At 43.6% G+C, this 27,125-nt stretch overlaps 2 protein-coding genes across 8 annotated transcripts in view; both read left to right on the top strand.

Annotated features, from left to right (window-relative positions):
* Positions 1 to 27,125, top strand: part of lsr (lipolysis stimulated lipoprotein receptor) — a 119,608-nt gene that overhangs the window by 16,827 nt on the left and 75,656 nt on the right. The gene's annotated exons all lie outside the window — the stretch shown is intronic.
* mag (myelin associated glycoprotein) lies at positions 53 to 27,125 on the top strand. Of its 6 annotated transcripts, none has more exons than XM_070965694.1 (14): positions 80 to 107; positions 8,834 to 8,942; positions 11,802 to 11,952; positions 12,050 to 12,156; positions 13,388 to 13,463; positions 13,570 to 13,938; positions 15,544 to 15,840; positions 17,432 to 17,689; positions 18,738 to 18,998; positions 19,300 to 19,605; positions 21,516 to 21,615; positions 22,227 to 22,323; positions 22,596 to 22,649; positions 23,301 to 27,125. In XM_070965694.1, the coding sequence occupies exons 5-14, from the start codon at positions 13,418 to 13,420 to the stop codon at positions 23,457 to 23,459; spliced, it is 1,947 nt and encodes a 648-aa protein (XP_070821795.1). In that variant the 5' UTR covers positions 80 to 107; positions 8,834 to 8,942; positions 11,802 to 11,952; positions 12,050 to 12,156; positions 13,388 to 13,417; the 3' UTR covers positions 23,460 to 27,125. The 6 variants fall into 6 exon arrangements, with proteins under 6 accessions (XP_070821792.1, XP_070821796.1, XP_070821795.1 ...); XM_070965693.1 differs by lacking the exon at positions 80 to 107 and adding an exon at positions 4,792 to 4,916; XM_070965691.1 differs by lacking the exon at positions 11,802 to 11,952 and having other exon boundaries at positions 53 to 107.

Here is a 27,125-nt window from a genome sequence, read left to right as displayed (position 1 = left end):
GCTGATGGAGGGAAAGAGGAGGGAGGAGGGAGAGCAGCGGAGAAAGCAAATGCCGAAGGAGAGAAGACGACTCTGAGCTCCTCACTGGCTTCAGATCAGCTGATAAGGTAAGAGCTCCGCTATTCACTCGTCTGCAGTTACTGTTCGTCACTCGTATGTAAATCTGAGCGAGCTGCTGGGTTTTGCATCTCTCTGAGTCAAAACTCATCATCTGTTCCCTTCAAATTCCTAATTTTTATATCTTTTCTTTGCAACAGAATGGCAGTGAGTTTGATGCTGTGGTCATAGGCAGCAGTGAGGTGTATGTCTGGAGTCAGCAGCACCTTTGCACATAGTTGTATTTTTATGATATTTATGCGATCGTGTCATGTGATTACAGCTGAGAATAATACAGAGAAAATAACCAATGTGCTGTTTCTCATGTTTCGTGCATTTTATGTTTGTTAGATGAACAGACTTTTTTTTTTTTTTTCAGCATTTTGACTAAAGGAAATATCGTTCTCACCATAACAAATTATCATCTACTTATTATATTGAGCTTTTTTTTGCCATCACAGCCATGTTTATTCATTTTGTGCCGAAATAGGAGGTGGCCATTGCTCTCATTGCTCTAGATGTCCATTACTGTATGTCTGGCTTGTCACTGCTTTTCAGTCATTGGAGTAACAGAATCAAATAACTGTCAATAATTTCAATTTCTTTAATGGGAAAATATGTTTTAAACAAACGAGTGGCATATTAAACACACGCCGAGTTGGACCGCATTATGGGAACTTAGGCCAAGTAGGACAAATTTGAGATTAGTTGCACCTTCGGGAGTAAAAATCCCATGCAACACAGGGACAGCAGCATGTCTGGGTTGTGGATGTAACCCTGAATTTGGTCGATACTGGGAGATATACACTATCATTTTCATTCTGATAGGAAAGAAATGACAAGTTAAAATGTTTAATTGAGTCTCAAATTGAATCCGCTTCCCTCTGAGCTGGACTTTAGAAATAAGTGAAATGACTGAGGGTGGAGTAGCATGCACATTGTCATGGGTGGCTGCTGATGGTAATTTGTCTCCATCTGTTTCTGCTCATCCAATCAATGGTGAAGAAGTATGAAAAGATTTTGGTAAACGTCTTCTAGGTGCAGCAGTTAAACACATTGCATGCAATAGTCATGCAAATGGCAGCCATCCACTGCCTCTGTCCACTTTACTGGACAGAGGAACAATGGATCCATTCTCAGTGTGTTGTCCTGTCACCCGTCGCTGTCCAGCACAATCCCCACAACCCCCTCACCCACCCACATACCGCCTCTGCCCCACACCACCCTACATGTCTACACCATAACACTGTAAGTGCACGTTTGTGTGTTTTGACACTGCGTGGATTCTGCCGTGTTTTACTCTGAGGACACAGCGACAAGAATTGTTTCAAAGGTAGAGGCTTTGTGGATTTGAAAGTTGGATAATGACGACCAAGCGTCCCCAGAAAGTGACTAAATTCTCAGTTTTATGTATTCTTTGCTTTTTATTTAGCGGCATTGTGTTTGCAACATTGTTTGGTTAAGAGCAGCAAGCGAATGTGTCTCAAACTTTTAAAGCAACTACAAGGAACTCTCATTTTGTTTTGATTTTGGCGACCCCTGTGGACAAGAGTGGTAGTGTTTCTCCCTTCTCATGTAAAGATCTTGATCTGACTGGTGTTTGCATTTGTTTTGGAAGTGACTGAAAGAAAGAAAAGGAAACTACACGCAGCTGTTTGCAGGATGCACAGTGATGAAGGAATATATCTATTTGTAAGAGTAATAATTGTAATATGAGGATGCTAAACAGCTAATCAGGCCTGTGTGAAGATGCTTCACAATGCATTTCGGAGATATTTCGTTAGTTGTAAAGGCCCTGCACACTCACAGGGGTGTTTTAATTTTTCTTGGTGATTAGAAGCTTGCTCAGTTTGTGATGGATCAGAGGACTACGTGTGCAACCAATCCAACAGGAGAGTGAGGAACCAGTAAAGACAGGGTGGCTCTGTATAACCGAGCCCCGCCCCCCACCATGCTGCAGGACATGCAGGATGTGAACTAGATGTTGTCCGACTGTATAGGAATAGCTTTTCCAAACGGCCGCACTCCAAGGCAGCGCGAAGCGTTTGCCATCGCCACGACAGGAAGCACAATCATAGCTAAACACAAACTGTGTTTACTGACAACAGTTTTCCAAAGTGTCCCTGAGCCCATGTGATCATATCCTTCATCCAATCATGTGTTCACAAAGTGGTGAACCTCGCTCCATCCTCATTTGTGAATGACTGAGCCTTTCCAGGATGCCTCTTTCAGACCCAATCATGATACTATCACCTGTTACCAATGAGCCTGTTTACCTGTGGAATGATCCAAACAGGTGTTTTTGGAGCGTTCCACATCTTTCCCAGTCTTTAGCTGCTCCTGTCCCAACTTGTTTCAAGGGGTTGCAGCATCAAATTCAGAATAAGCAGGTGTTTCCAAAAATCAATGAAGCTGATGAAGTCAGACATTAAATTGTATTTGTACTGTTTTCAGTTGACGTGACAGGTTTGATAATAGATTCGTCAATGAATGTTTAACGCTTGAGCTTTATACACAGATGCTTTAATAGATTTAATCATTTTAGTAACAGCTGATTGCCCCAGAGTCCCCTCCTGTAAGGGACCCATCGTTGTTAGCTCCATCATGAAAGCCACAAGCTCGATGTGGCTGGCTGAACCTGCTAAAAGCCACAAGAGTTACATCCAAGAGAGAAAGGTCGAACAAGAGCCAGAAACAATCGAGCGAAGGCAGAGAAAAGGGGATTGTTGTGATTAAAAGACAATTATCTGTGTGCATCGACTTCCCAGTGTTGTGCGGTGTCAGGCTCGAGCTGAGCTGCTCTGTCCCAGAAGGCCTCGGGAGACAAAAGGCTCCTGTGTCAGGAGGAGGGAGGGGGTGCGTTGACAAGTCCTGGGGTTTCACGACATGGTCACAGCACCATGCAACTGTGCGAACGCTCTTAATGCCGCATTTAGGCTTCATAATGTGTTTTTATCAGTTGTATGAGTAGGAAGGATGAGTTGGCAGGTGTATACAGACATATTCTCTAATGCGATGTACAAAACAGGCTTTAAAAATCACAGTATCATCACTTAAAGTATCCAGATTACTGTTATCGTTCAACACATGTTGAAAACAAGGAGCGCTGAAAGTATGCAAAGTGGAACTAAAGGACAATAAAATCAGTGTGTTTAAAAGCAGCTTCAGAGTGACCTCAGTTCACTCTGTGGTTCAAGGACACCAAGGCGGAGTCTGCAGCGTCTTCACTCAGTGGAGACAACGATACGCAACCCCTAACATACACAACATGCACAACTCTGAGTGCCGGCCACGACTTTACAGTAAGGTGTCATAAACCTCAGCAATATCAGTGCAAAGGTCAAAAGTAGTTTTGAGTTTTGTAGATTTGGAATTTTAGATTTTGGATTTTTAATCTAATAGGCACAAAGATGATGACAGTTTCTTTCTGAAACATGAAGTCGCCATTAATGTGTATTCAACAATGGCATCGTCACAGTTACTGTAGCCCTAATGCTGCGTTAATGTCATATCAGAGTTATTGGAATTGTGGATTTCCAATGTAAATAATAAATACTGCTCATGTCAACATCTAAGTGCATTCACTACCAGGGAACTTACATTTTTCTTAAACCTCTGACATAACTGACCTGCCAAAACAGGGACGCTTCACTTCAGCGTCCTCTAATTAAATGCGAATTCAAAACGCAAAGTCAGTGCATGTCCTGTTATGTTGTCATAATCTGTGCAACCATAAAACCGTCTCCGAGTCATCTGCTGACATGAAAGAATCTTTCCATCAGAGTATAAAAGCAGCTGATGGTCTCTCAGTAGTGTGATGTTTTTCAGTCTTTTCTATAACATATATTTAATGATAGAAATTAATATATTATCTGGTATCTTGGATCTCTTATGAAACCGTACTTACGGTATTGCTGCATTGAGGTGTGGCTTTGAACTCTGCAGCTTGATGCTGGAGCCACAAAGTGTGACTGTAAAGAAGAAATCATGCCATAGAATAGCGTGACTGCATGACTATGACCTCAGTAAAAACAGACTCCAGAAACTTTCAAGTTAATTTTGATTTGGTAATGAAATGATTGGAAATCTGTAGCTGCCTGGCAGGTGGGAAAACACACTCAAAAATAGAAACCACAACCCTCTGAAAGGCAGATTTGTGGTCACTGGGGTGAAACGCTGTTCTGGTTCTGTATTCCTCTAACCTCTGAAGCCTTGACTTGGTTTTTTAGACTCAAAGTGATGGATTTGGCTACAAGTCATGCATACAGATTCAGGCCCCTCGTACTGGCCCTACCCTTCCACACCATCTGCATCACCCCCTCCAAACTCACTTCCTGCCTTCTGTTACACTGACCTCAAAAACAAAAAAAATGTGGCTGTGCTGTCCATTAATCCAAAATGATCAAATATGCTCAGTTCCGTCCAGCGTAAACCAACTGGCCGCGCTGGACAGAAAGGCCTCGGAGCTCAAAGCCTCACCCATATTTGTTGGGACGAGGGGGAACAGTGTGGCCCTTTGTGGCCCCGTGTGTATTTATGAATGGCTGAGCCTCGGGGCGAAGCCGCGGAACAATGCTGCTACACTGAAGGACTGATTTTTCATATGGGAGGGGTGATGGTGATGATGGTGGCGGCAGCGGTGGTGGTGGGGTGGGCACTTTATTCCCCACCGTTGGGGCTTGGTACAGAGAGTGGCGAGAGGTCTTGCTAGCAACGGGCTGGTGCAACGCTTTGCGTGTGAGTTGTAGAGGGAAGGCTGCTGGAACTGCTCATACAGGAGCCGGCGAGCGCTCGGAGGTCAGCCAGGGTCACCTGCACAGGTGAGCAGCAGCGCTTTCTCTCTCACTTGAAATCTTTTATGCCCTTGGGAGCTTTTGGATTTGGAGGCTTTTTTGGCAATGGGATGAAGATTTGTGCAAATAGAGGAGGACAAATATCTATCTATCTATCTATCTATCTATCTATCTATCTATCTATCTATCTATCTATCTATCTATCTATCTATCTATCTATCTATCTATCTATCTATCTATCTATCTATCTATCTATCTATCTATCTATCTATCTATCTATCTAATTTTTGCTATTTTTGTTCTTTAAGGTCAAACACCTACAGTCAGGGTGAGTGTGCGCTTGTTTGCGTGAGCGTTCAAAGATGATGTGATGAGTGAGCGAGTGAAAAATCCGAGCTGGACGAGTCACAAGTTAGGCTGAGTTAGGTAATGAGTCACTGTGTGTGTGTGCGTGCGTGCACATGCCTTAATGAATGCGTGCATGAGTGAACGTGTTTGTGATGATGTGTAAGCGTGCACACATGAGTGAGTGAGTGTGTTTTGTGTGTGTGTGTGTGTGTGTGTGTGTGTGTGTTGTTCGGTGTTAGTAGGGGTTGCTAAAAGCTCTGCCAATTATTACTGGACGGATTTGGCTGCCTGTGCCATTAGCGCTGAGCCGTCCCTGTAATTGCCAGAGCGTGTTAGCACATCCAGACAGACATCTGATGCCAGGTAGAAGAGCCTCTGATTACAGCGCCAACCAAAACAGTTTTACAAGTAATCTAAACCTGGCAAAGTCGTTTGCATTTGCCAAATGAGTGAAAGATATGTTTTCTTAAATGACTGCGCCAGAAGCCACGGTGTTTCTCTGCATCAGGAAAAATGCAGGTTTTAGAAGAGAAACATACATTTCATTAAAAAAAAGCATTGCGGTGTGATTTTAATTCTTAATCAATGCCCAATTCGTGAATTTTGAAGCAGATCAAAGTGCCAAAAAGCATAATCCCTGCAGGTTAAGTTAAATCACAGCAGCGGAGATACATTTGAGTTTCAGATTTTGACCTTTAATTATTGCTTCCCCTTTAGGCCAATTAATGCATTTTGTAAGAATCAGTGGACGTGTGCAGCAAGTTTCTCCATCCAATTAGACTTTCAGTGTAAGATTTCAGGCACTTTTTTAAGCTTCTGATTTGAATCACTTTCTGTAATGTAACAGTAGATCAGTCTCGAGTCCCATCGGGCCAAACATTATATTTTTAATTATGTGTCATGCAGAATCAGAGCAGTGGTGATGGGAGGACAGAGGCCAGCGGATTCATCCTCACTTTTCCAGTTTGCGAGAGCGAGTCAAGCGCGGTGTTTCGGGGAGCATTGGGTTAGGGCCACACTTTATCTGTCTGTGTGGCTGAACAGGTGACGGCTCTGTTTGTCACCCCCCTTTGTTCAGAGCGGAAGGGAGAGCGCTGTAATGAGAGAGGAGGCCTGTGGCTGACCATCTGCCCACTGGGCCGGGGATTGCCAGAGTCAACCGGCTTTGCCAGGTAGAAAAGATCGAAATAAGCTACCGGTGCTCCTCTTATGTCGGTGATCTGCCAGCTGTGGCTTATTCTGTTATCGTGCTCGCTTCATGCGCTCTTGGTACGGTACTCCTAAAATGTGATCTGTCTCTTAAAGATGAGGAAAAAATGCACACCCACAGACCCGTGCAAATGCCCAGAACAACACTCTTGATAGATAATAAAGGAGAAGAAATATATTCTATAGGAAGGAAGTGCAAACAGATTCATATTATAGATAAAAAATACCCTAAAAAAAAGAAGTACTTGCATACAATTCAAAGTACCTATAAGAGGCAAGCAGCCATGGTTTATTTTTCTTTGATAACCTCGAAGTCCAGTCTGAATCTTTTATTTATGCCAGCGCTCTCTGCAGAACCTTGGACAGACTGTGTGACTGGATATTGGCACAAATCCGTGTTTATGTTTGTATCTTGTGTGCATGTGTGTGCGCGTCGGTGCGCTGTGCTCATCGCAGCTCAGCGCTCCATGTGTGGGAGGGGGAGCAGTCATGTTTTAAGACCATCTGCTCCTCTGAGTATTTTAGTGGGGGCCTTAGCTTGTGGTGGACCAACGCGCGTCACAGGCAAACGGCAAAGCGCAAGCTGTGAGCGGGCCTGTTCCGGAAAAATTCCTCCAGTTTCTCCCTTGCACAATGGGCAGTGTTCTGCATACAAGGTTCCCATTCTGTCCAGGAGCCACGGCGACGCTCTTGTACACGGGCCGCAGACGATATTCACAATGAAAATGTTCTTCTTGGCACAGTCGATTGTTTGTGTGAGCCTTTTGGTTTGTGGGAGCAATTTCAATAATGTAAAATGACTCATAAAAGGTGTCGTGGCCTGATTTAGCAGAGATGATTGTTCAGATGGCATCTGTTTCCCTGAAGCGTGATGTGGAATAAGTAATTATGTCTAGGTTTGATTACCTTAGATATTAGAAAAGAAGGTTCTGCACACAGTGGGTAAAAGATCAGATGAAGATAAATAGGCGCTGATGTACTTTTAGATTACATATTTTACTGATGCCCTCTATGTTTGCTATCCACTTTTGCTGCTGTAATACCTGAAATTTCCTAATAAAGGTATATCTTATCTTATCTTATCTTATCTTATCTTATCTTATCTTATCTTATCTTATCTTATCTTATCTTAAGTCCGAGCTGAGCAAGCTTTGTCTTTTTGCTTATTATACTTTTCCAACATGCTATTTCTTGTCATTTCTCTCTCCATTTTCCTTCAATCTTTGTGATAAAAGACCACAGAAAGGAACATGACGTGATTCTGTTCAGCTAGACGCTCACGCCGCCTGCTCCTGCACATTTAAGGTGCACGTACTGCGCATACAATGACTCCAGTCCCAGCAGGACAATGGAGCCGGCTGAGCTTACAAGCAGCACAGAGGGGATGCAGAGGAAAGTCACATAGCTGCACCCCCCACTCTGAAGAGCGTGTTGGCATGCCTTATGCTGCAAGTGTGTTTGTGTGTGGGGGGGTATGGCACGCCGCGTATTCGTTTGTACACGGATTCAGAGCGTCAATGCAGCATTCTCTTCTTCAGCCCCTCTCCAGACTGTGTGCGGAGGGATTCCCTTGAGGTTATCCACGGCTGGTCGATGCCATCACTTGGCCGATGGCCTAAAGGCTTTTGGACACAGTGACTCACCCTACATGTAACAATGAGGGTGGGAAAAAAGTGCCAATTGGATAGATAAGTTGCCTTTGTTACTTTTCTATGTTAACCAGTGCTTGTTCATGCTTGAGCTCCTCGCCCACAAACATTCCTCAGCAGGGAAAATATTAGATCTGCATACAGCTTGAAAGATCAATGATGGTGCCCTGAAGCCTTTTTCTGAAATTCATATTCATCGAGGCATGGCTGCAGATTCGCAGGCTTTCTGGAGTTTAATTGTGTGATTTAGGCTCTTTTTCTGGTGGTGATTTTAAACAAATGAACCTTTCTACCGTCAAAATCTGCATCAAGCTAATCTAAATCTTTACGTAACCATATTCATCTCACAAGTTCAGTGTTCCTCCTACTCTCCGTATGCTGCTCTAATGCAGCCTTACTTACATTGAATCGTCATTCCTTCACCACGCAGCGTTTGCCCTCGTGTCTTGGGCACCACTGATGTTACCATGTTTTGCTTTGACCTCAGAGGGAAGTGTGATCAAATCCCAGAGTTGAAGGCGTTGAGACACACCGGACGGCTCAGGGAAATGGTGGAACAGAGGAGAGGAATTCTGTGTGGGCCAAAGAACAGCTCCAGAAATGCCTGAACGCATATTCAGAGCTGCCCACGATACATGTAAACCGCTGCTCGTACAGACCCCCTCTCTTCCCCTTCCCCTTGTCTCCCTCTCACATCTCTCTTTATCTCCCTTTTCCACCCTTTTCCATAACATCTAGGATTCAGAGCAAGACGACCAACTCAGGGAGAACAAAGACAACTGGAAGAAGCAGAAGAAGGAGTCAGGACTGAGAGGGAGCAGGAGCCTGGTGCTGAGGCTGGTATGAGGCAAGTGTTTTGTGTGCGTGTCGTGTGTGTGCTTAAGCGTGCACACGTATGCTGTGTGCTCCGTGCCAGCCGTTTGTCTGCCCCATCAATGAGGCCGTTGTTGTTGGGGTCGGTGGTGGTGTCAGTGGCCCTGCCTGGCTGCCCGGCTCTGTTCTCTCCTGCCGTTGCTGATGGACGGCCTCTCTGCCTGGACGCACTCGCACGGCTCTTGGCCTTTTGTTGCAGTGCAGATGGTGAAGTTTGACGCAATGTTGGAGAAAAGTTAGGATTGTCACAGGCGACAGTGTGTCATAATGGTCCAAGACGTCTGGAAGCGTGACCCCGTTCAATCTGAATTGTTTATTTTTATAGCGGCTATCATCTTGAGGAAAATATCTGGGTATTTATTTACGACATCTTCCACTCTGTCCATCACATAGTTGCTGCTTGTGTCTGTCTGCTGTTTGGTGCTGAGCAGGTAGAGTTTTTAGTGCTTTCTAGCTGCTGCCAGCTGTGGCTGAAAGCAACACTATGAGAGCGGTGAGAGGGAATAAAAACAATAAAGTCGCAGGACTACGAGCGACCCCTTTCACGTTGTCATTCGATGCATCGTTATTCTAAAAATTAGATTTGGAAGCATTGTGGCTTCCTTTAAAAGTCCATTCTGAGTAGTATTGACCAATCGTGTATTGGTGTGCATTGGCTGAATTACAGTCTTGGAGCCCATCAGCTATATATATCTATATATATATCTGATACAATGATCTACCTTATTATTCACTTTTTTAAAAAATGATGTGCATTCATATGAAAATATATGATTATAGAGACTAGCCAAAATGTTGTCTTTGCATCTCAAGTTGCTAATCAGACCATCAGACCACAAACAAGGACAGGCACACGGAAGAGGAAGTCTTGGCCCTAATATCCATTATCCATTACCCCCCAAATATTGGCCGCTGCCCCCCCTGAGGCTCTATCGTTGTCTGACAATAGCTGATGAGTTCCAAGATTGGTAGAGACCTAAAACAGAGCTAGAAGAGAGTGATTATTGGGCTTACGTTCAGGCAGGTGGACACAAACATGACTCCGGATGAAGCATAGTGTTGCGTACACAGCAGCTTTTTGCTATAGTCAGCCATATCATCTAAAAGATGAACTTGTTTCTGATGCCCCCAAGTGGCTAAAATGATAGTTATTGCAGGTTTAAAGAAGGGTGGCAAATGGGGGAGTAGAAGGTAGTTAATAACCAAGTAGGTTCCTTGAATTATTCAAATATATATATGACTTTGTAACTGTTCGGCCATGATGAGCAGCAGGAGAAATCCACAGCCTCCTGCAAAGTCAACATCATTTTTCACTTTTCCCCGTCAACATGGCTAATATTGGTCATGGATTCTTTGGGGGATGTTGTGATGTGTTAATCACGAAGCTCTAGAACAGAATCCACTCTTAGGCCTGCCATCTGCACACACCGGCTGCTGCAGCATGAGGCTAAATCCTCTGCTCCGACTCCTGCATATATTCGATCTACATACACTGCACAAGCAATAGTCATCATGATGATTTTGTTTATAGAGCATTTGGACAGTTACAGATTCCTTTAGAAGCATGAAGCAAAAAGCAAAAGCTCAATTAGTATGTTGAAAATAGAAACTAAACACTCGAGAATGATGGATTAAGCTTTGACATTACATTACACTGACGAGTTTCATAGATGTTGCATTGCTGCCTGTTGCAGACTGTCGAGTGTAATTTCACAGAGTCACCAGCCTGCATATGTTAAATTCTCTTCACAGCAAAAATCATTGCATGAAACATCTAAACGTGTAAATTAACAACCCAGACTTGTTAGCGTGTGCAGTGTGGAAGCAGGTTGTCGGGATAGAGTGTAATATTGGGAGATATCATTCATATGCATAAACAAATTAGCTATCAGTCAGAGCGAGCACGGGACTGCAGAGGCACAGATCCAGAATCTTATCATTGTTATTATTACTGGATGTAATTTATTTCCAAAATTCTCAATGTGTCTCGTCACTTATCAGCAAATAGGGGTGAAGTAGGGGCAAGCATGGTGTGAAGATTGTTTTTCTGAGTGACTCAGTAAGAGGGGCGGTCAGTTTTCTTTTTATAGTTCACCCTGTGGGACAAAAACTGGTCTATGACGATCATGTAAAGCCACTAAACTCAACCTTCGATGCCGAAGCAGCAGCAGCACAGCGCCAGCGTACAACTTCAGTTTAATATTCTGTTACTGTCTGGGATTGTTTTCGAGTAAAAGTTATTTGCGCTACCCGCTGAAGCAAACTATGGAAAATTTATCTCAAAGTCATCGTAATGAGGTCTACATTTGTTCAATTCAAGGGAAATACATGTACAGGTTAGGCTTTCTCCTCCTCCTTCAGCAGGGGGACCAATCACACATTTACACATCACTCATCCTTACACCTATTGCACGTGGCTACGAGAACGACAGAGATATCACAGTGCCTCAATGTTAAATGACTAATTTACATAGAGACATTAAAGTATTCTGGCTATTAGTAGCATTAATGTTACTGTTAAGTGACAGGTGAAAGTAAGGTTGATATATCATCCTGATTGACTCTGATAAGATTGAAATCAAAACTGAAAGAGCTGATATACCAAACGATGAATATATAGAGAGAAAGCCAACAAAAACAACCCAAGACGACACATTTAATATCTCATTTAATAAAGATATCAATTGAGTAAAACTGTTTACAGTGAGATGTTATGCTAAATTATTTATGTGCCTCTTCCTCTTCTCAATAAATTCAGCAGCGTTTGTTTATGTACGTTGTCATCACAGTGGTTATCAGTCTCTCCACACCTCCTCAATTCTTTCCACTGCAGCCAAATAGTATCAGTAATCCACTGATGACATGATGTGCGGTGACTGGAGTTTGGCGTCGTGTCAGCGCTCGGCCAACAGTGAGTGTCATTCATTGGACGAGCTTACGTATGGCGGCCGTAATGAGTGACTCCACTGAGAGGCAGCGAACAGGTGCTGACTGACGCTGAGTTTGTGTGACTTGCTACTGAGTGATGTCATTGCCTGATGGTGCTGATGTCACTAGTGTTTTTTTATTTATTTTTTACAGAGAAGAAGGCTGTTCAGCTGTCTGGGTGTGAGTGAACACCCTCTAGTGGAGCTGCTGACTAGCTGTCCTGCAGAGCGTCTGTCTGTTTCCAACATCAGCATTTCAAGGTAAAACCACAGTCACGAGTCACTGCACAGTTATTTATACAAAGCTACTAACAAGCATTTTCCTTTGTTCCTTTTTTAAGTCTTCACACTGTTCACACAACAAGCCCACATGTGGGCCAAGCCATGAAAACTGTTTTTGTTGCTTTGACACAAAACACATTCAGTGTCATTTTGGATTTGAATCAGCATCAGCTGCCTGAAAGCCAGTTAGGAAGGATGTTGATTAATACCGAAAGAGAAAAAAGAGCATTATAGCTGAAGTTATCTAAATCTAAACAGCTGATTTGCCTAGTAGCTACCCATTCAAATTTTAGCCTGAGCTAGAGTTCAAAATACAAGCAGCTAAGTTAAATACACTGAAATACACTGCAACACATTCAAAGCCCTTCACATGTTTTAAATGAGGAATGTTAATTAGCATTTAGCCACCATATCTAATTCCCATCTCAGTGAAGAGAGCTCTGACGCTTAAAGAATTTCAGGCACCATCTTTTACAGGAGACCATCTCTGGTGTTATGTTGTTTACTTGGCATTGCAACATGCAACATTTCAGTCACTTGATCCAGTTATTTAGTATATAATGTGCTCCAAAAGAGACATGTATCTAATAACCGAGGAAGAAAAAATGTTCCATTGTGTGTCTCCTGTTGTTCGACCTGTTGTTGCAGTGTCTGCTGGGAGGTGTTTCTGGAGATAAATTAGTCTTTGACTAATGGCGATGGTGTTTTACCAGCTTAGTAATATCTCAGGCATGAAATGAGCTGTTGTGTTAAGATGAGTGCTGATGAGATTTGATGAGTTATTGAAATATGAAATTAGAATCGCTTGTTAGATATTGCAAAAAAATTGTTCATTTTGGAGAGAAATTGAAAAGCTGTTGTCATGCAAACATCGCCCAACTCGAAATTTGGTGATTCACTGAAAAGACAAATTTTTCCTCTGTGTACAAATTGTGCAACTTCTGTGATTTGCAAACAAATTTGTATCATCATCAACCTTGCTTTGCTGTTCATTGTGTTTTTTTAATTAGTTTTTTCTATTCAAAAACTGATTTGGGTACCATGCTGTATGTAAGTCTCATGATCTCCGAGTGTTTGTGTGATTGTCACAGATACTGTAGATGCAGTGTCTGAGTCACGCAGCAGCACCGATGCTGTAAACAACATTTGAGGTTTTTTTTTTCTCCTGATGATGCATGTGCTGTAACTGACAGGATGTTGTGTGTTCCAGAGGTCTATGGTCCAGCGTTGAGCAGAGACCATGTGGTGTTTGGAGCTGCTCTTGCCACTGCTGTTGATCATCAATGGTAATAAATTCCTGTACCTCTTCTTTGTTTCATGGTTGAGTAGACATATTCTTGCATTCTCCACTCTGTAACCATATTTCACTCAACTCAACTGATCTTCTCGCAGATGCCAGTTGCCAGTGGAACGTTTGGGTACCTCGGGACATCTCGGCCATGACAAACTCCTGTGTGGTCATCCCGTGCACGTTCATGTATCCGTCTGGTATCAGGCCGTACCGTGGCATTCACGGCATCTGGTACTTCGGCCAGCCGTACCCTCAACTCTTCCCTCCTGTTGTCTTCAAGACGCGCACAGACGTCGTGCACGAGAGCTACAAGGGCCGCACCAAGCTGCTGGGTGACCTGCACCAGAGGAACTGCACTCTGCTCATCAACAACATCGGCACTGAGCACTCAGGGAGATACTACTTTCGCGCCGACCTCGGCGGAGCCAACATGTATACGTTCCCAGACTACGCTGAGCTCAAAGTTCTGGGTAAGTCACTGATCAGAGTGGAATATACATTAAACTGTTACCAATATAATAATCATTATGAAATCAGTTTATAGCTAATATCAGCTGGTTATTTGTTAACCTTTAACAGGGGGACGGCTCAGTGGGAGCATGATCATTGGAATATTATAGGAACACTACAGGCGGCAGTGTGTCTCCATGATCCTCTCTCTCTTCTGTGACTACATGTTGCTGGTTGTCACTTTGATATCATAGGTTTAAGACGAAAGTGACAGAAGGGTGAGATTGAGAGAAAAAGGCACAATTACAAATCAGTCCACTGCATCAATTCAATTCAATTTTATTTGTATAGCGCCAAATCACAACAGAAGTTGTCTCAGGACACTTTCCATATAGAGCTGGTACAGACCAAGCTCTTTTATCTACAAAGAAACCAACAATTCCCCCATGAGCAAGCACTTGGCGACAGTGGCGAGGAAAAACTTCCTTTTAACAGGCAGAAACCTCGAGCAGAACCAGACTCTGGGTGGGCGGCCATCTGCCTCGACCGGTTGGGTGAGAGAGGAAGAGCAAGAGAGGGAGAGACAGACAGACAGACAGACAGACAGACAGACAGACAGACAGACAGACAGACAGACAGACAGACAGACAGAAAAGCAGTCAGAGAGAGAGACAGAGACAGAGAGACAGACACGCAGTCACAGTAACAGTGACAGTGGATGTAATAACAGCAGTAGCAGTTGCAGTGGATGTCAGGCAGGGCCAAGGCAGGAGACGCAGCTGAAATCCACAATCCAGATTCAGCCACTGTCCATGGGAACCTGCAAGACGACAAAGCACAGAGACTCCGGGGAAGGAGCTAAGTTAGTAACACGCCGTGGTAGGACATGAGAGCGTGCGGATGGAGAGGGACAGAAGGACGGAGGAGCTCGGTGTATCTTTGGATGTCCCCCGACAGTCTAATCCTATAGCAGCATAACTAGGGGCTGGTCCAGGACAAGCCTGAGCCAGCCCTAACTATAAGCTTTATCAAAAAGGAAAGTTTTAAGCCTACTCTTAAATGTAGAGACAGTGTCTGCCTCCCGGACAAAGACTGGAAGATGGTTCATGGTTCATCAGCACCAAGGACAGCTCCACGGATTAATCAATACATAGCACATTAGGCTACTGATATTTCAGAGTCATGGTCGGGGCCATAGATTCACTAGATTCAGATTTAATCACTTCAGCACAATGGCTGCAAAGATTCATTCGACCAGGCAAGCAATGATCATGTTTTATCCATTTTTCAGTTATAGCATTATAAATAATTAATGACCAGCTCAGTTCACACTATCTACTGTATGGCAAGCTTGATATTTATTTTAAAGAAGACATTTCAAAGACATCTCCATGTAACCTGGCTTTTAATTTAGGGTAACCTTGCCTTAATAGCTTTTTATGTTTTTTTTAATTCATTCTCATTTCATTGATTTGATGCTATTTTTTAAATTTTTTATGGTTTATGTTATATTTTATTGATTGTCACAGTGTCTTTGCTCTGGTTTTCTGCTTAACCTTGAGCTGCATCTTAAGATAAAATTCCTCTTATTATTAAAGAAATCCAATAATGCCTTTGTATTCCAGATCAACCCAACATCGACGTCCCAGAGGAGATTGTCAGCGATGAGAGTCTTGAGCTGACGTGCTATGCTCCAGACAACTGCCCCGACATGACTCCAGAGATCCAGTGGATGTACACCGACTACCTGCCCGACCCGGAGTTTAGCTCTGACTACCTGGAGGAGAGCAACACAGCTGTACTCTCCAGCACCCTCACCTTCACACCCAGACCTATGCACAACGGGCAGCTCCTGGGCTGCAGAGTCTACTACCCCAACACCACTCTGGTCTATGAGAGGCTCATCTCTCTAGACATCAAGTGTAAGTTAAAAAGCCCCTCACATTATAAAGCCAGTAAGTAATAATGATGCTTTCCCATCTCTATCTACAGTCACAAAGGGACTGTTGTGTCTGACACTGGAGTCCCAGCCGCAATTATGAATTTCTATCCATCCATCCATTTTCTATACCGCCTATCCCTTTCGGGGTTGCGGGGGGGCTGGAGCCTATCCCAGCTTCAACGGGCGATAGGCGGGGTACACCCTGAACCGGTCGCCAGCTGATTGCAGGGCAACATGCAAAGACAGACAACCATTCACACTCACACCTAGGGGTAATTTAGAGTCACCAATTGACCTAATGAGCATGTTTTTGGTCTGTGGGAGGAAGCCCGAGTACCTGGAGAGAACCCACGCATGCAGGGGAAGAACATGCAAACTTCACACAGAAAGGCCCGACCCGGGAACCGAACCGGCAACATTCTTGCTGTGAGGCACGCGCACTACCTGTTTGCGCCACCGTGCCGCCCTATTATGAATTTCTATACAGCAAATTTCTCTCTTGAGTGGCTTCCAGGAAGTGACTCAAAGGTGGCCCAGACAGGAATGCAACCTCTTTAATCTTTGCTTCATGCATCATTTAAATTCCAAAAAAGGCTTGGAGCTAACGCTTAAGCTAGCTTTCAGTTGACAGCAACTCTGTGTAGGGTAGGAAATGTAGAGGCATATATTCAGAATAGTATTCCACAGCTTTCTGCAAAACACAAGAAACCCAGATGCAAAACATGGCAGTTGGGGGCAGTGAGGCTGTAGTGTTGGCTAAATGCTAATGTCAGCGCGCTAACATGCTCACAATGATGATGGTGATGAATAATAATAATGCTGGTGTAATGTTTACTCTACTCATTATCTTAGTTTAGTGTGTTAGAATGCTAGTATTTACTGATTGGCATTAATGCAGAGTGCACTTGTACAGGATTTGATTTGATGGTGCTACACAGGGTCATCAAAGCTGTTACATTTCATGAGGGAGTTGGGACAGGAGCAACTAAAGACTGGGAAAGATGTGGAATGCTCCAAAAACACCTGTTTGGAACATTCCACAGGTAAATAGGTTCATTGGTAACAGGTGAGAGTATCATGATTGGGTGTGAAAGGGCCACCCCGGAAAGGCTCAGCCGTTCACCAGCAAGGAGGGAGCGAGGTTCACCACTTTGTGAACACATGATTGTATAAAGGACTTTACTGCATGGGAACACTTTGTAAACACTGTTTGTTTGCAAATGATTGCATTCTGTTTTCATTTTGGTTTCCACAGCATCCCAACTTTTTTGGAATTAGGGTTTTATTTGGGTGTTACACCATACACTAATCGGCTCAGGACAAATCTGAGCTTTTGTTTGAGGGTGTGCACATCCAAATTACGTTATCCATATCGGAAATGTAGCCCTATTATTGTTCTTCAACAAAAGGTTCCTGAAGTTTGCATCAAATATCAAAACAGAAATGCAAATACATCATTGTGTTGTTGATTTTATGGGCTGCATTGCATATTGTTTCAGCAGGAAAGATCAACACACTTTCTTTCAGCGTCGTCTTGAGACATTTAATTATCCATCTTACTTTCCCTCCAGACGCCCCACGCTCTGTGTGGGTGAACGTGTCGTCAGAGGTGATGGAGGGCAGTTCTGTGATGCTGCACTGCGAGGTGGACAGTAACCCTCCTCCCAGGATCTCCTGGATGTTCGGAGACCAGGAGCTTCTGTGGGACACGGCGTCCAACGTCTCCCTCTCCCTGGACGATGTGACGCCTGCACAGGAGGGAATCTACACCTGCGTTGGGGACAATGGCTACGGCATCATGAACACTTCACTGTACCTGGCTGTCAAGTGTGAGTCCCTGAGACAGTAGCTGCGCCCCAGTTACAACATAAATATTGTACATTCTGCATATAATTAGTAAGTAGTCAGAAACTGGGAGTTTAGATGATGATTTCAAATAATTTATCTTCAATTCTCCATCAAAAAGCAATAAAGGAACCGTCCACTGAAAATGCTTTGACTATCAAACGCTCACCCATGATTGACAGCTGATGTTGGCCTGGATTCACAGCAGCTACAGTCAACAGAGAGCAAATATAAAAGCCTCAAATCATCCACTAGCTGCTGTTGATTTGTACAGTATGCTCAGTGTTTTCCAAACTATCCTTGCTTCACCAATAAATCAGTGTGTACTGCAGAGCTTCAGAGCCTCAGGGAGGCAATGGCAGAACAATAAAGAAGTGTATTGGGCTATATTGTGGAAAATTCGGAGCTGTGTCCCAAATCCATATAACAACTAATAGTATCATAAATCAACGTATTTTTTTTTGTTTCGTACAAACACGAGAGACACAAGAAACAATCAAATTGTGACCTTAGAATGCCACTGCCAATTAAACTTTACCACAAGAAATGAAACAAGGATCTAAAGATTTAATACTTCACTTTCACCCCCCCCACCTTCTTTTACTTTTTTGCAATAGTGTTGATAAATAGCTCAATAAAAATCAAGTGGATTGAGTTTGCATAATGATTTGACTTTTTCCTATGTGAACGCAAAACCTGCCAGTCATTAGCATGTTGTATGAGAGTGGGGTGGGGAATAGCGGGTGACCATAGTGGAGCATTTAGCAGCTAACGAGGCAGATGTTTCCCTCAAGAGTTGGTAGCGACCAAAAAGAGAGTGAATGCTGAGCTTAGAGTAGCCAGGTGAGCAGACACATGACTGCTAATTAATGAAAACCATATCAACCGAAAAGGTGATGACGTCCATGTTGTGTTCACAGCTTGTTTCTGCTGCCCCCAAGTGGCCAAAGAAATCATTTATTGCACATTTTGTCCTTAGATGTTTAATTTTTTTAGAGACTTTTTCCAGAACTGCTGTACATTTTGTTGCAGACCCTCCCCGCGAGCCCCTGGTAAATGACTCCGTAACCGTACTAGAGGGAACCTCGCTGGCCCTGCACTGTAGCACCCAGGGCAGCCCGGCCCCAACCCTCACCTGGCTGAAGGACGGGGAGCTGGTGGGCACCATCACGGCAGATGAGCTGTCAGTGCTGGATATTGTGGAGATCACACCGCAGGGGGACGGGCAGTACCGCTGCCTGGCCGAGAACGAGCACGGAAGGGCCAGCAGCTCCCTCAACATCACCGTCGAGTGTGAGTGCTTCACCGCCCTGCATTTCATTCAGCAGTAGTGTCGAAAAAGTAGAACATAGAATAAAAAACGGACATCTTTAAAGTTGTTGTTCCAACTTTTGGAGCTTGCAGAATTGAAAAAATATCCCACATCCATACTCAATGGATGTGGGAAATTAAAAAAAAAAAAAAAAGCATATCATGCTTCTTTTAAGCTCTTTTTGAAAAACTCCTAAATATGATTCATAACTGTAAGAACAGTTTGATGTGTCATATTCAATGCTGTTATTGCAGCTCCTTACCCTCCTGCCTCCTTTGATAGATGCCCCGGTCCTTCTGGAGGAGTCAAAGTGCACAGTGGTGAGGGAGGGTGTCCAGTGTGTCTGCATGGCCACAGGAAACCCTGAACCCACCATCGAGTTCTACCTGCCCGACCTGAACGTCACCATCAACGAAACAGACGGCCGGTACAACTTCTACACGCACACAGACGGACACACCTCCACGGGTATGATCAAGCTGCGGGAGAAAGGCGAGCGGGTCGACAACGGTCCAGCCGTCAACGTCCACTGCAGCATCTCCAACGTGTACGGAAGAGAGAGCGTGCTGCTGGAGCTACAGCAGGAGAGTGAGTAGAGACTAACCGTACACCTGAGCTGATCGTTACTTTTGTTTCTTGTTGTCATGTTTGGGAAAATCACATGAAAATTCCCTCCTTCTGCCTCTTCTTCATCATCTTTCTAACAACATTCTCATGTGTTAATGCAGCCTATCATTTTGTATATCAATATGACACTAAAATTTAAAGAGTACGTTGAAATTCCACATTTTCCTCATTGTCAACAACAAGAAATTGATCCACTAACAAGTCCTCCTCTGTGCCATAGACATCCAATGTTGTCTGGAAAAAAAAACAAAACACCAGAATCAGATTCAGTATCAGAACTGGCTTTACTGCCCAAGTATGTGTGCACAAACAGGGAATAATAAACAATATATACAAAGAATGATGAAGCAATAAGCAGTATATACAATGACAATGTGCAGGTATTTATGTTGATAGTCACAGTGAGTGATGAATGGCAGTTTTGGTGGATGTTTTGGTGTCAGAGGGTTCGTGACACTGTCTGACTAGCTAACTGTTCATCAGGGTGACGGCTGAGTCACCTGCACAGGTGCATCGGACGACGTCTTCCTTCATTGACGTGGGCACTGCAGTTTGTTTTGAGACGATCCCATACACACTGCTCTGCTGCGGTAACTTAAACCTGTTTTGATCGACAGGAAAAAAAGTAACCAATAAATGCACTGTTTCTTCATGTTTGAGTGACCTTTGCCGAGAGTGCCCAGCTGTCACAGGGGGTCATTAAGCCTTTTAAGAAATGAAACTATGTATTTTTGTTGCATGATAAGTAGGAACAGATGGACGTGGTAGGAGTGCCATCAGCTGGATAGAGGACTTTGACTTGTTCAGATACGGACTAAGAGGCCTTAACACCAAATGCATAACTTGACATTGTGCAACATTTTGTGCATGAATTTCTGAATTCATGAAGCAGCTATTTCAGTCCCGGCGCCAGTGGGAAGTAACTGGCTGGGAATTCGGCTTTTATGGACGGGCCGGACAATCAGTCTTTTTTCTTTTTTTTTTGCATCTGACTTTTGAATGCAACAATGGATTCAAACTGAATAGTTCAATGTAATGTGGATTTAGATGTCAAACGACTGCCATGACACAATGTGCTTGTTCACTGTACATGTTAATGATGACACTTAAAATTCAGTTAAATAAATTAATTGTCACCCGATGCAGCTTATTAATGTTCGGAATGGCAAAGCATGCTCAAGTCGTGCAGTCTCACCCCACTGTTAGACCTTACAATGCACAAACAAACAGTCAGAGGCCCGAGTCAGTTATTAGTGCAAAACAAAGTCACTAAGACAGCGACTTCGTGACAGTTGCATCGGCACCATAGACAGCGACATTTATTCTACTCTCTCACATATCCATTAGTTGTCTTTGGCAATCATAATCGCACTCCTCGTTAGCTGCTCTGTAGGATTATGTGTTTCTTTTCATTTTGCCCATACCTCCTGCAAACTGTCTGCTCTTGTGAAGTTGCTGTGAAACCTCCAGAAGACATTGTTGGTTTTTGTCACTTTGTGAGATTCAGGGGATCATGACAAACACAAAAATTTAGATTATTGTGAGCCTTATCCTTTAGATTCTCTCATCATCATGAAAATACAGGATGGACATAATTAACAGATGTTTCCTCCTCCTATGTATTGTCTCCTTTACTGGCCAAGCAAACAGCTTCTTCCCCTAAATTGATGTAATTATCCTGTGATGAAGTGAGCAATCCCTCAATTTTTGGTGTGTTACATAATGGAGGTTTAAGCTCTTGTTTTCTTCATATAACGTCTTTTTGTGCACCGTTTTTCTGTGTTTAGTTCAATATGTTCACCACTAGCATCACTAGCTAAAAAAAAAAAAAGGATACCCTTATTTTTCCTTTTGATCACCTTCATTTTCAGAAAAGTACATGATGGCAGTTATAGTTGGCACCATCGGAGGAGTGGCGGTCATAGCCTTCATCATCGCAGCAGTGAGATACGTCGGCCACAACAACAAGAAGTGAGTATAAATGACAAACTAATGGAGAGGCCGACGCGAGGCAGACGTAGTCATTTTCCTCACGAAGCATTTTCTGAAATCCGAGGAAACACTTAAGCCTTGCCATCCATTCTAAAACACACTGACGCACGTTGTACAGTTTATGAGTGAATGTGGGATTGATGTGGACGTGAGAATCATTTCTCCAGAGCAGTTTATTTGCCAGGACAAGTTCAAATCCTTGGAGATCCACATTGGCTGCCCTGTGGAGTGGGTTAGAAAGCTGGACTAACCTTATATTTTGCAGGCACGATTCCCTGCTCTGACACTGCTTCTGTATCCTTGCTATGCTAAATACAACCCAGGTAGCCCTCTTAACCAAGGTGCTTTATTTTAGCCTCAAGGCATATTTGGACCCCCAAATTTGCAAGCTTTCTCTGGCACATCACCCCTGAAGTGGGTGTGAGCTCAGCGACTAAACCCATGAAATAACCACGTCACTCACAGCCACAGTTGGCCTCCAACATAACCTTACAGAGCTTGTTGTTTTAAAATGGATGCCCAGGCTTGGCGTGTCACCCTAAGTTAGTGGCAGTCGAGACCGAGTCTGATTATGTGACTCCGTCCCCCAGAGAGAATGGCAACCCTAGGCAGGACGTGGTCCTGGAGAACCCAGCTTTGTACTACAGCGCAGTCAAGAAGGACAAACAAAATCTGAGGAAGAAAGTGGTGAGACATGCTGATGTCAATGATTATGATTATGATGGAGGATGGGTTGGACGACCATTCTCACATTGTTTGGGGTTATAGTTCTGTGTAATGCAACAAGATGTAAATTTTGAGACCCCAGTTTGACCTCTGAAAATGAGGTAATAGGAGGAATCTCTCCCAGCAGCAGTCCAGTAGCTCCAACCATGACCTTTCCAAACACTGTTTTCTCTTGCTTTCATCGCTTCTCTGCGTTTTTCTGTCTGTTTTTCTCTCCCCTAACTCTTGCACAGCTTAAGACAGAGCTGTTGGGCTCAAAGTTTAACTCCATTCTAGAGGAGACCACGGTAAGGTTCCTAAACAAATCCCCATTAAAAACACAAACCTCAGTGACCAGCCCAGTCTCAAGCCAAAGCGTGTAATAGACCCACTGAACCACAAGAGGACAGCGTGCCAGAATCACGTTTTGCCTCACCTTGGCGTGAAAACTACATGCGTGTATGAAGGTGCGACAATGACCAGAGCGCTAAATGTAGTACAGGATGTCCACACAGGAGCCAAACCATGAACCAAACTGCATCTGCCATCTGAAACGTTCCTCAGCAAGCTTTATTTTGAAAGTCGAACCTGACGTTGCATATTTATCATCGCTAACTCGACTGCGGTCTTTTCACGCCCATGCGATGCAAAACGTGACACTGGCACAGTAGACCTGCGGGTCTCTCACACGCTTCGGTGTGATACCAGGTTGCAGCGACAGATGCATCTCCTCGCATTTCCGCTTCTGTGTCCCGTACAATGCCATTTGTTTCCAAAACTGCCTTCTGCATGGCTGCCTCATTGCTAACACAAACTGCCAAACTAACAGGAAACATCTCAATCTCTTTGTCAGTTGTCGAGCAGTAACCACTAACATCTGTCGCACTCTTTCTGTCATCCGAGGTGTCGCCGGCACCTTGCCAGTGATTTGTGCCGCTGATCGTTCCCTCTGTCTGCAGGGAGAAGACGGGGATTACCAACCTGTGGGCTCTATGGCAGGACTGGAGAGGCAAGAGCTGAATTACGCTGCTCTGGAGTTTATCGGGGCCAGGTCCAGGGAGGGGGCCTCAGGGAGGGGGGATGACGGCAGCAACTACACGGAAATCAAAGCCAAATGAATCGCGATCCTTCCCTGATCCCTCGGCTATGCGAGACGCAGTGGCAACCCCGACACATCATCTGCCCCATAAACTGTGTAATAACTCTCCATCCTCGACTGGATTTCACCCCGCGTATGATGACTCCTTGTGTCTCATTCCCTCAGATTTGTCACAGATAATGTACCACTCGATGCCAGTGCTCCCCCTCATGCTGCCCCTCCTCCATGGGACACCCCTTCACACGCCATCATTTGGGAAAACTGGTACTTTTTGGGGTCAGAGCATGACCCACTGGACAATGTAAAAGAATTGATTTCAATTTCTAGCCTTGCTTGTAGTACACAAGCTCCAAAACATGCAGCGTTAACCAGCGACCACGTTTTTTTTTTGTTGTTGTTGTTGTTGTTGTTGTTGTTGTTGTTGTTTTCTGCTTTCATGGTGGTTGTTGATGCAGACATCTGAGTGCTCGCATCCGTCTCACTCTTGCTCTTCATCTGCCTCTTGTAACTGTCACTGTGTCTGCTGCCAGTCGAAGCATCGGGGCAAGGAGTAACCGCGCTTTTTGTTCTCTTCTATTTATGTGTGTCTGTCAGCTGAGAGCAAACCTCTCCTCTCTCCCTTTTGGTTAATTACATCCCGAGAAGATAGCCGACTGAGGCCGAGAGATGGAAACGCATCTCAGCGTCTTATTTCCACATGGTTGCATTTGACGTGAGCTGTGACCCGGAAGCCTCTCGTAATAAATGAAACAAAAGTCTCCATCACCTTTGATAATAATAGGGGAGGTTTTGTAAATTCAGGTGGTCTTTCTCACAATCCATTGTGAGAAACGTCACAGCTTCTGTCCAGCATTTTCCAGTTAACAGTAGAACGTGTTGAGATTTATGAGAATTTCCTGCACTGTGGCTGATGCAAAACGTCTGTCTCATCTCCTCCCCGAAGCGTGGGCTCTAGCTCTCCGATTGACCTAAAGCACAACATACTTGCGAGCGAGCGGCCAAAGTGTTATCTCTTTCAGACAATGTGTGTGTGTGTGTGTGTGTGTGTGTGTGTGTGTGCGCGCGTGCGTGTGTGTTCAAATCGTGCTGAAAGATCACAGGACACTGATCACTGGGGTCTTTGGGAAGTTCGCGCATCAGAAGTCGATGCTTTATTCTCACAGATGCGTCAGATGTTTGAATGACGAAAAGTGATGCTGACTAGCCAGTTGGTTGTGCTATTCAAAGACATTTGATGAACCTGTGATGTAATATCAAGGCGCACTAATAGTCTAACTCGATAATGATGGTGTCAATAATATATATATTAATCAGATGTATATGGAGAGGAAAAGGGATGTGCAGTAAATACCCTGCATGACTGTTTCACCAGCAGGCACACATGTAAGTATTAAAATATGGATAAAAGCCAGTGTGGGAAGTAAAAAACAGCCTTGTCACACATCATTCAAATATTTTTGACTGAACACTGTCTTAATATGAGCTCAGTAAAGTGTACCAACCTCTGACTAGTGTGCACTATGGTCAAAGTCAAATCAGAGGGTGCGTTTACATGCAGGGAGTACAGTAACCTTGTTATCGACTGTGATTGCGGTTGATTTAAAGTGTAATAGCTGCTGTGTGAACCTATTCTTTTTATTAACCACTGAAAGGGAATTTAGTAGTGCGTTTCCTTTAAACTGGGTGATTCACAAGAGGCAGAATTAAACAAAGAACAGTCAAAATCAGAGCAGCAGAGGCCAAGCTCAGAAGCCTCCGGATCCTACGTTACCCACAATGCAACCAAAGCATCTTTTTGGCCATGGCCATGTCTCAAACTCAACACACAGCTAGTTTGTTTTACTGCTTTCTGTATAAATTTTGGTGTCCAAGTTCAGACCGAGATAACCCTGATCTAGAGCCGTGTGACAGGAAGACATTAAGTGTTTTTACAGGCTGAGGCGCACTGCCTGTGAAAAATATGCCAGTAAGGGAGTGGCGTTCCTTCGTTAGACAAAGAGTCTCAACCCACCAATTAAGCCACCGCTGTGCTTCTTCCACTGTCATTTCAAATGAGACAACAGCGACTGACTGCTCAGCACGTATCTGTACCTGCTTCATTCACACAAACATGTCGTGAAAATGCAAATGTATGATTATGGTGTACTGTGTGTTGGATTGTTTGACGTTATGCTAAACAATTTTGTCGTGTAAATGAATCATGCAAAACAATTACTTACCACTCACCACTGCAAGAAATGATTTCTAAAACACTGAAAGTGTGCTGAGCATCAATTATGCAGCTTGTCCACTGATTTTCTCCTCCTCAACAGGCTGCGCTGATGTCGATAGAAGTCTCAAGTGGAAAGTAAAATCTAGCTGGAGATGTGCGATGATCTCTTCTCAAAGACTGAAATTACTTTTGATACACGTGCGCTGACTAAGGCTTCATAAATGCATGTTATGAAACAACTCTGTACTGAGGCAGTCTCATTTAAAATGATGGATTAAGTTCATCAAGGCAGCAGCGTGTCTCTGTGTTTCTTATTGGTTTTACAATCAGTAGGAGCACAAAATACAGCGAAGGCCTCTGTCTGCTAACTGCTAACTCCATATATGGGTCCACTGCTCATAAGCAGCAATGGCAAAATGAATACGACAACACTACACTATGAGGAGTAATTGCAGTTTAAGCAGTTATAATGAACCCAAATAACACTGTCTGCCAAAACATCATTTGAATAAACCGTGTTAATGAAGCCTCAAGTTGCCTCTGACACAGGGCTAAGAAAAGGTGAACCGGATGTGATGCATTGGATCATTTTTCTGACGTACCCATGATGCTGTATTGTGCAAGTCTGAGTGTGTAAGCTGTGCAAGAAGTCAGATCCCGCTTACCAGTGTGTGTGGTAATGTAAAGTCATGCATTGTTATGATCTCTTATTTGCAGCTGAGTGACTCTTAAACTTCCTTTTTCTCCTTACTGGCATAACATCTTTAGAAAGCATTCCTTTGTCTTATTATGCCTCAAGTCATGTTTGAAGTTAATGCTAACAAATGAGCCAACTTTGGGTTAAATTTGACTGAAAAAGTCAAAATTAAATACTGCTGATTTAAAAAACAAAAAACAAAAACAAAAACAAAACCTAAGCAGGTCAACAAAATTTCTGGTAATTAATATAAAAAGCTAGGACTGGGGCTCCCTGTGTATGTAAACTGGCTATTCTTACTCACATTAACCTTTTATTAAGACACTGTTCTGTCAAATTAATGGTGGAAGGTTCCAGATATGCTGGCTAGCATTCTTAAATTGCCCACATGCACAAAGTCAATAACTAGTTTCTGTCGTTGAACGCCTCATGGGGAGTTTTACTTTTTTCTTTCTTTCTTTTTTTTTAAGTAGAAATTTCAAATACCTAATCTTTTGTCACCGTGTGTTGTAAAGCAAATTTGTATGTCCTATACTTTGTGGTGATCATAATTATCGTTCTGGAGATTTTGTTTTCTACATATACGATTGACACAATAATTCAGATCAGGGTTTTGCAATCTCTCTGCAAATTAGCACTGTTACTTATTGAAAGTAGGATTTCTGCAATGATGTAGTTTGCTTGCTCTTTTATTTTAAACAAGTCTTTCATGCCTCAAGCAAATTCATCTGTCTTCAGTTCCACGCAAACATAAATAAAATAAGAAGAACACGAAA

The sequence above is a fragment of the Chaetodon trifascialis genome, chromosome 7 (genome assembly GCF_039877785.1).
Source record: "Chaetodon trifascialis isolate fChaTrf1 chromosome 7, fChaTrf1.hap1, whole genome shotgun sequence".
Classification (NCBI taxonomy): Eukaryota; Metazoa; Chordata; class Actinopteri; order Chaetodontiformes; family Chaetodontidae; genus Chaetodon; species Chaetodon trifascialis.
This window is presented reverse-complemented; position numbering and strand designations above follow the sequence as displayed.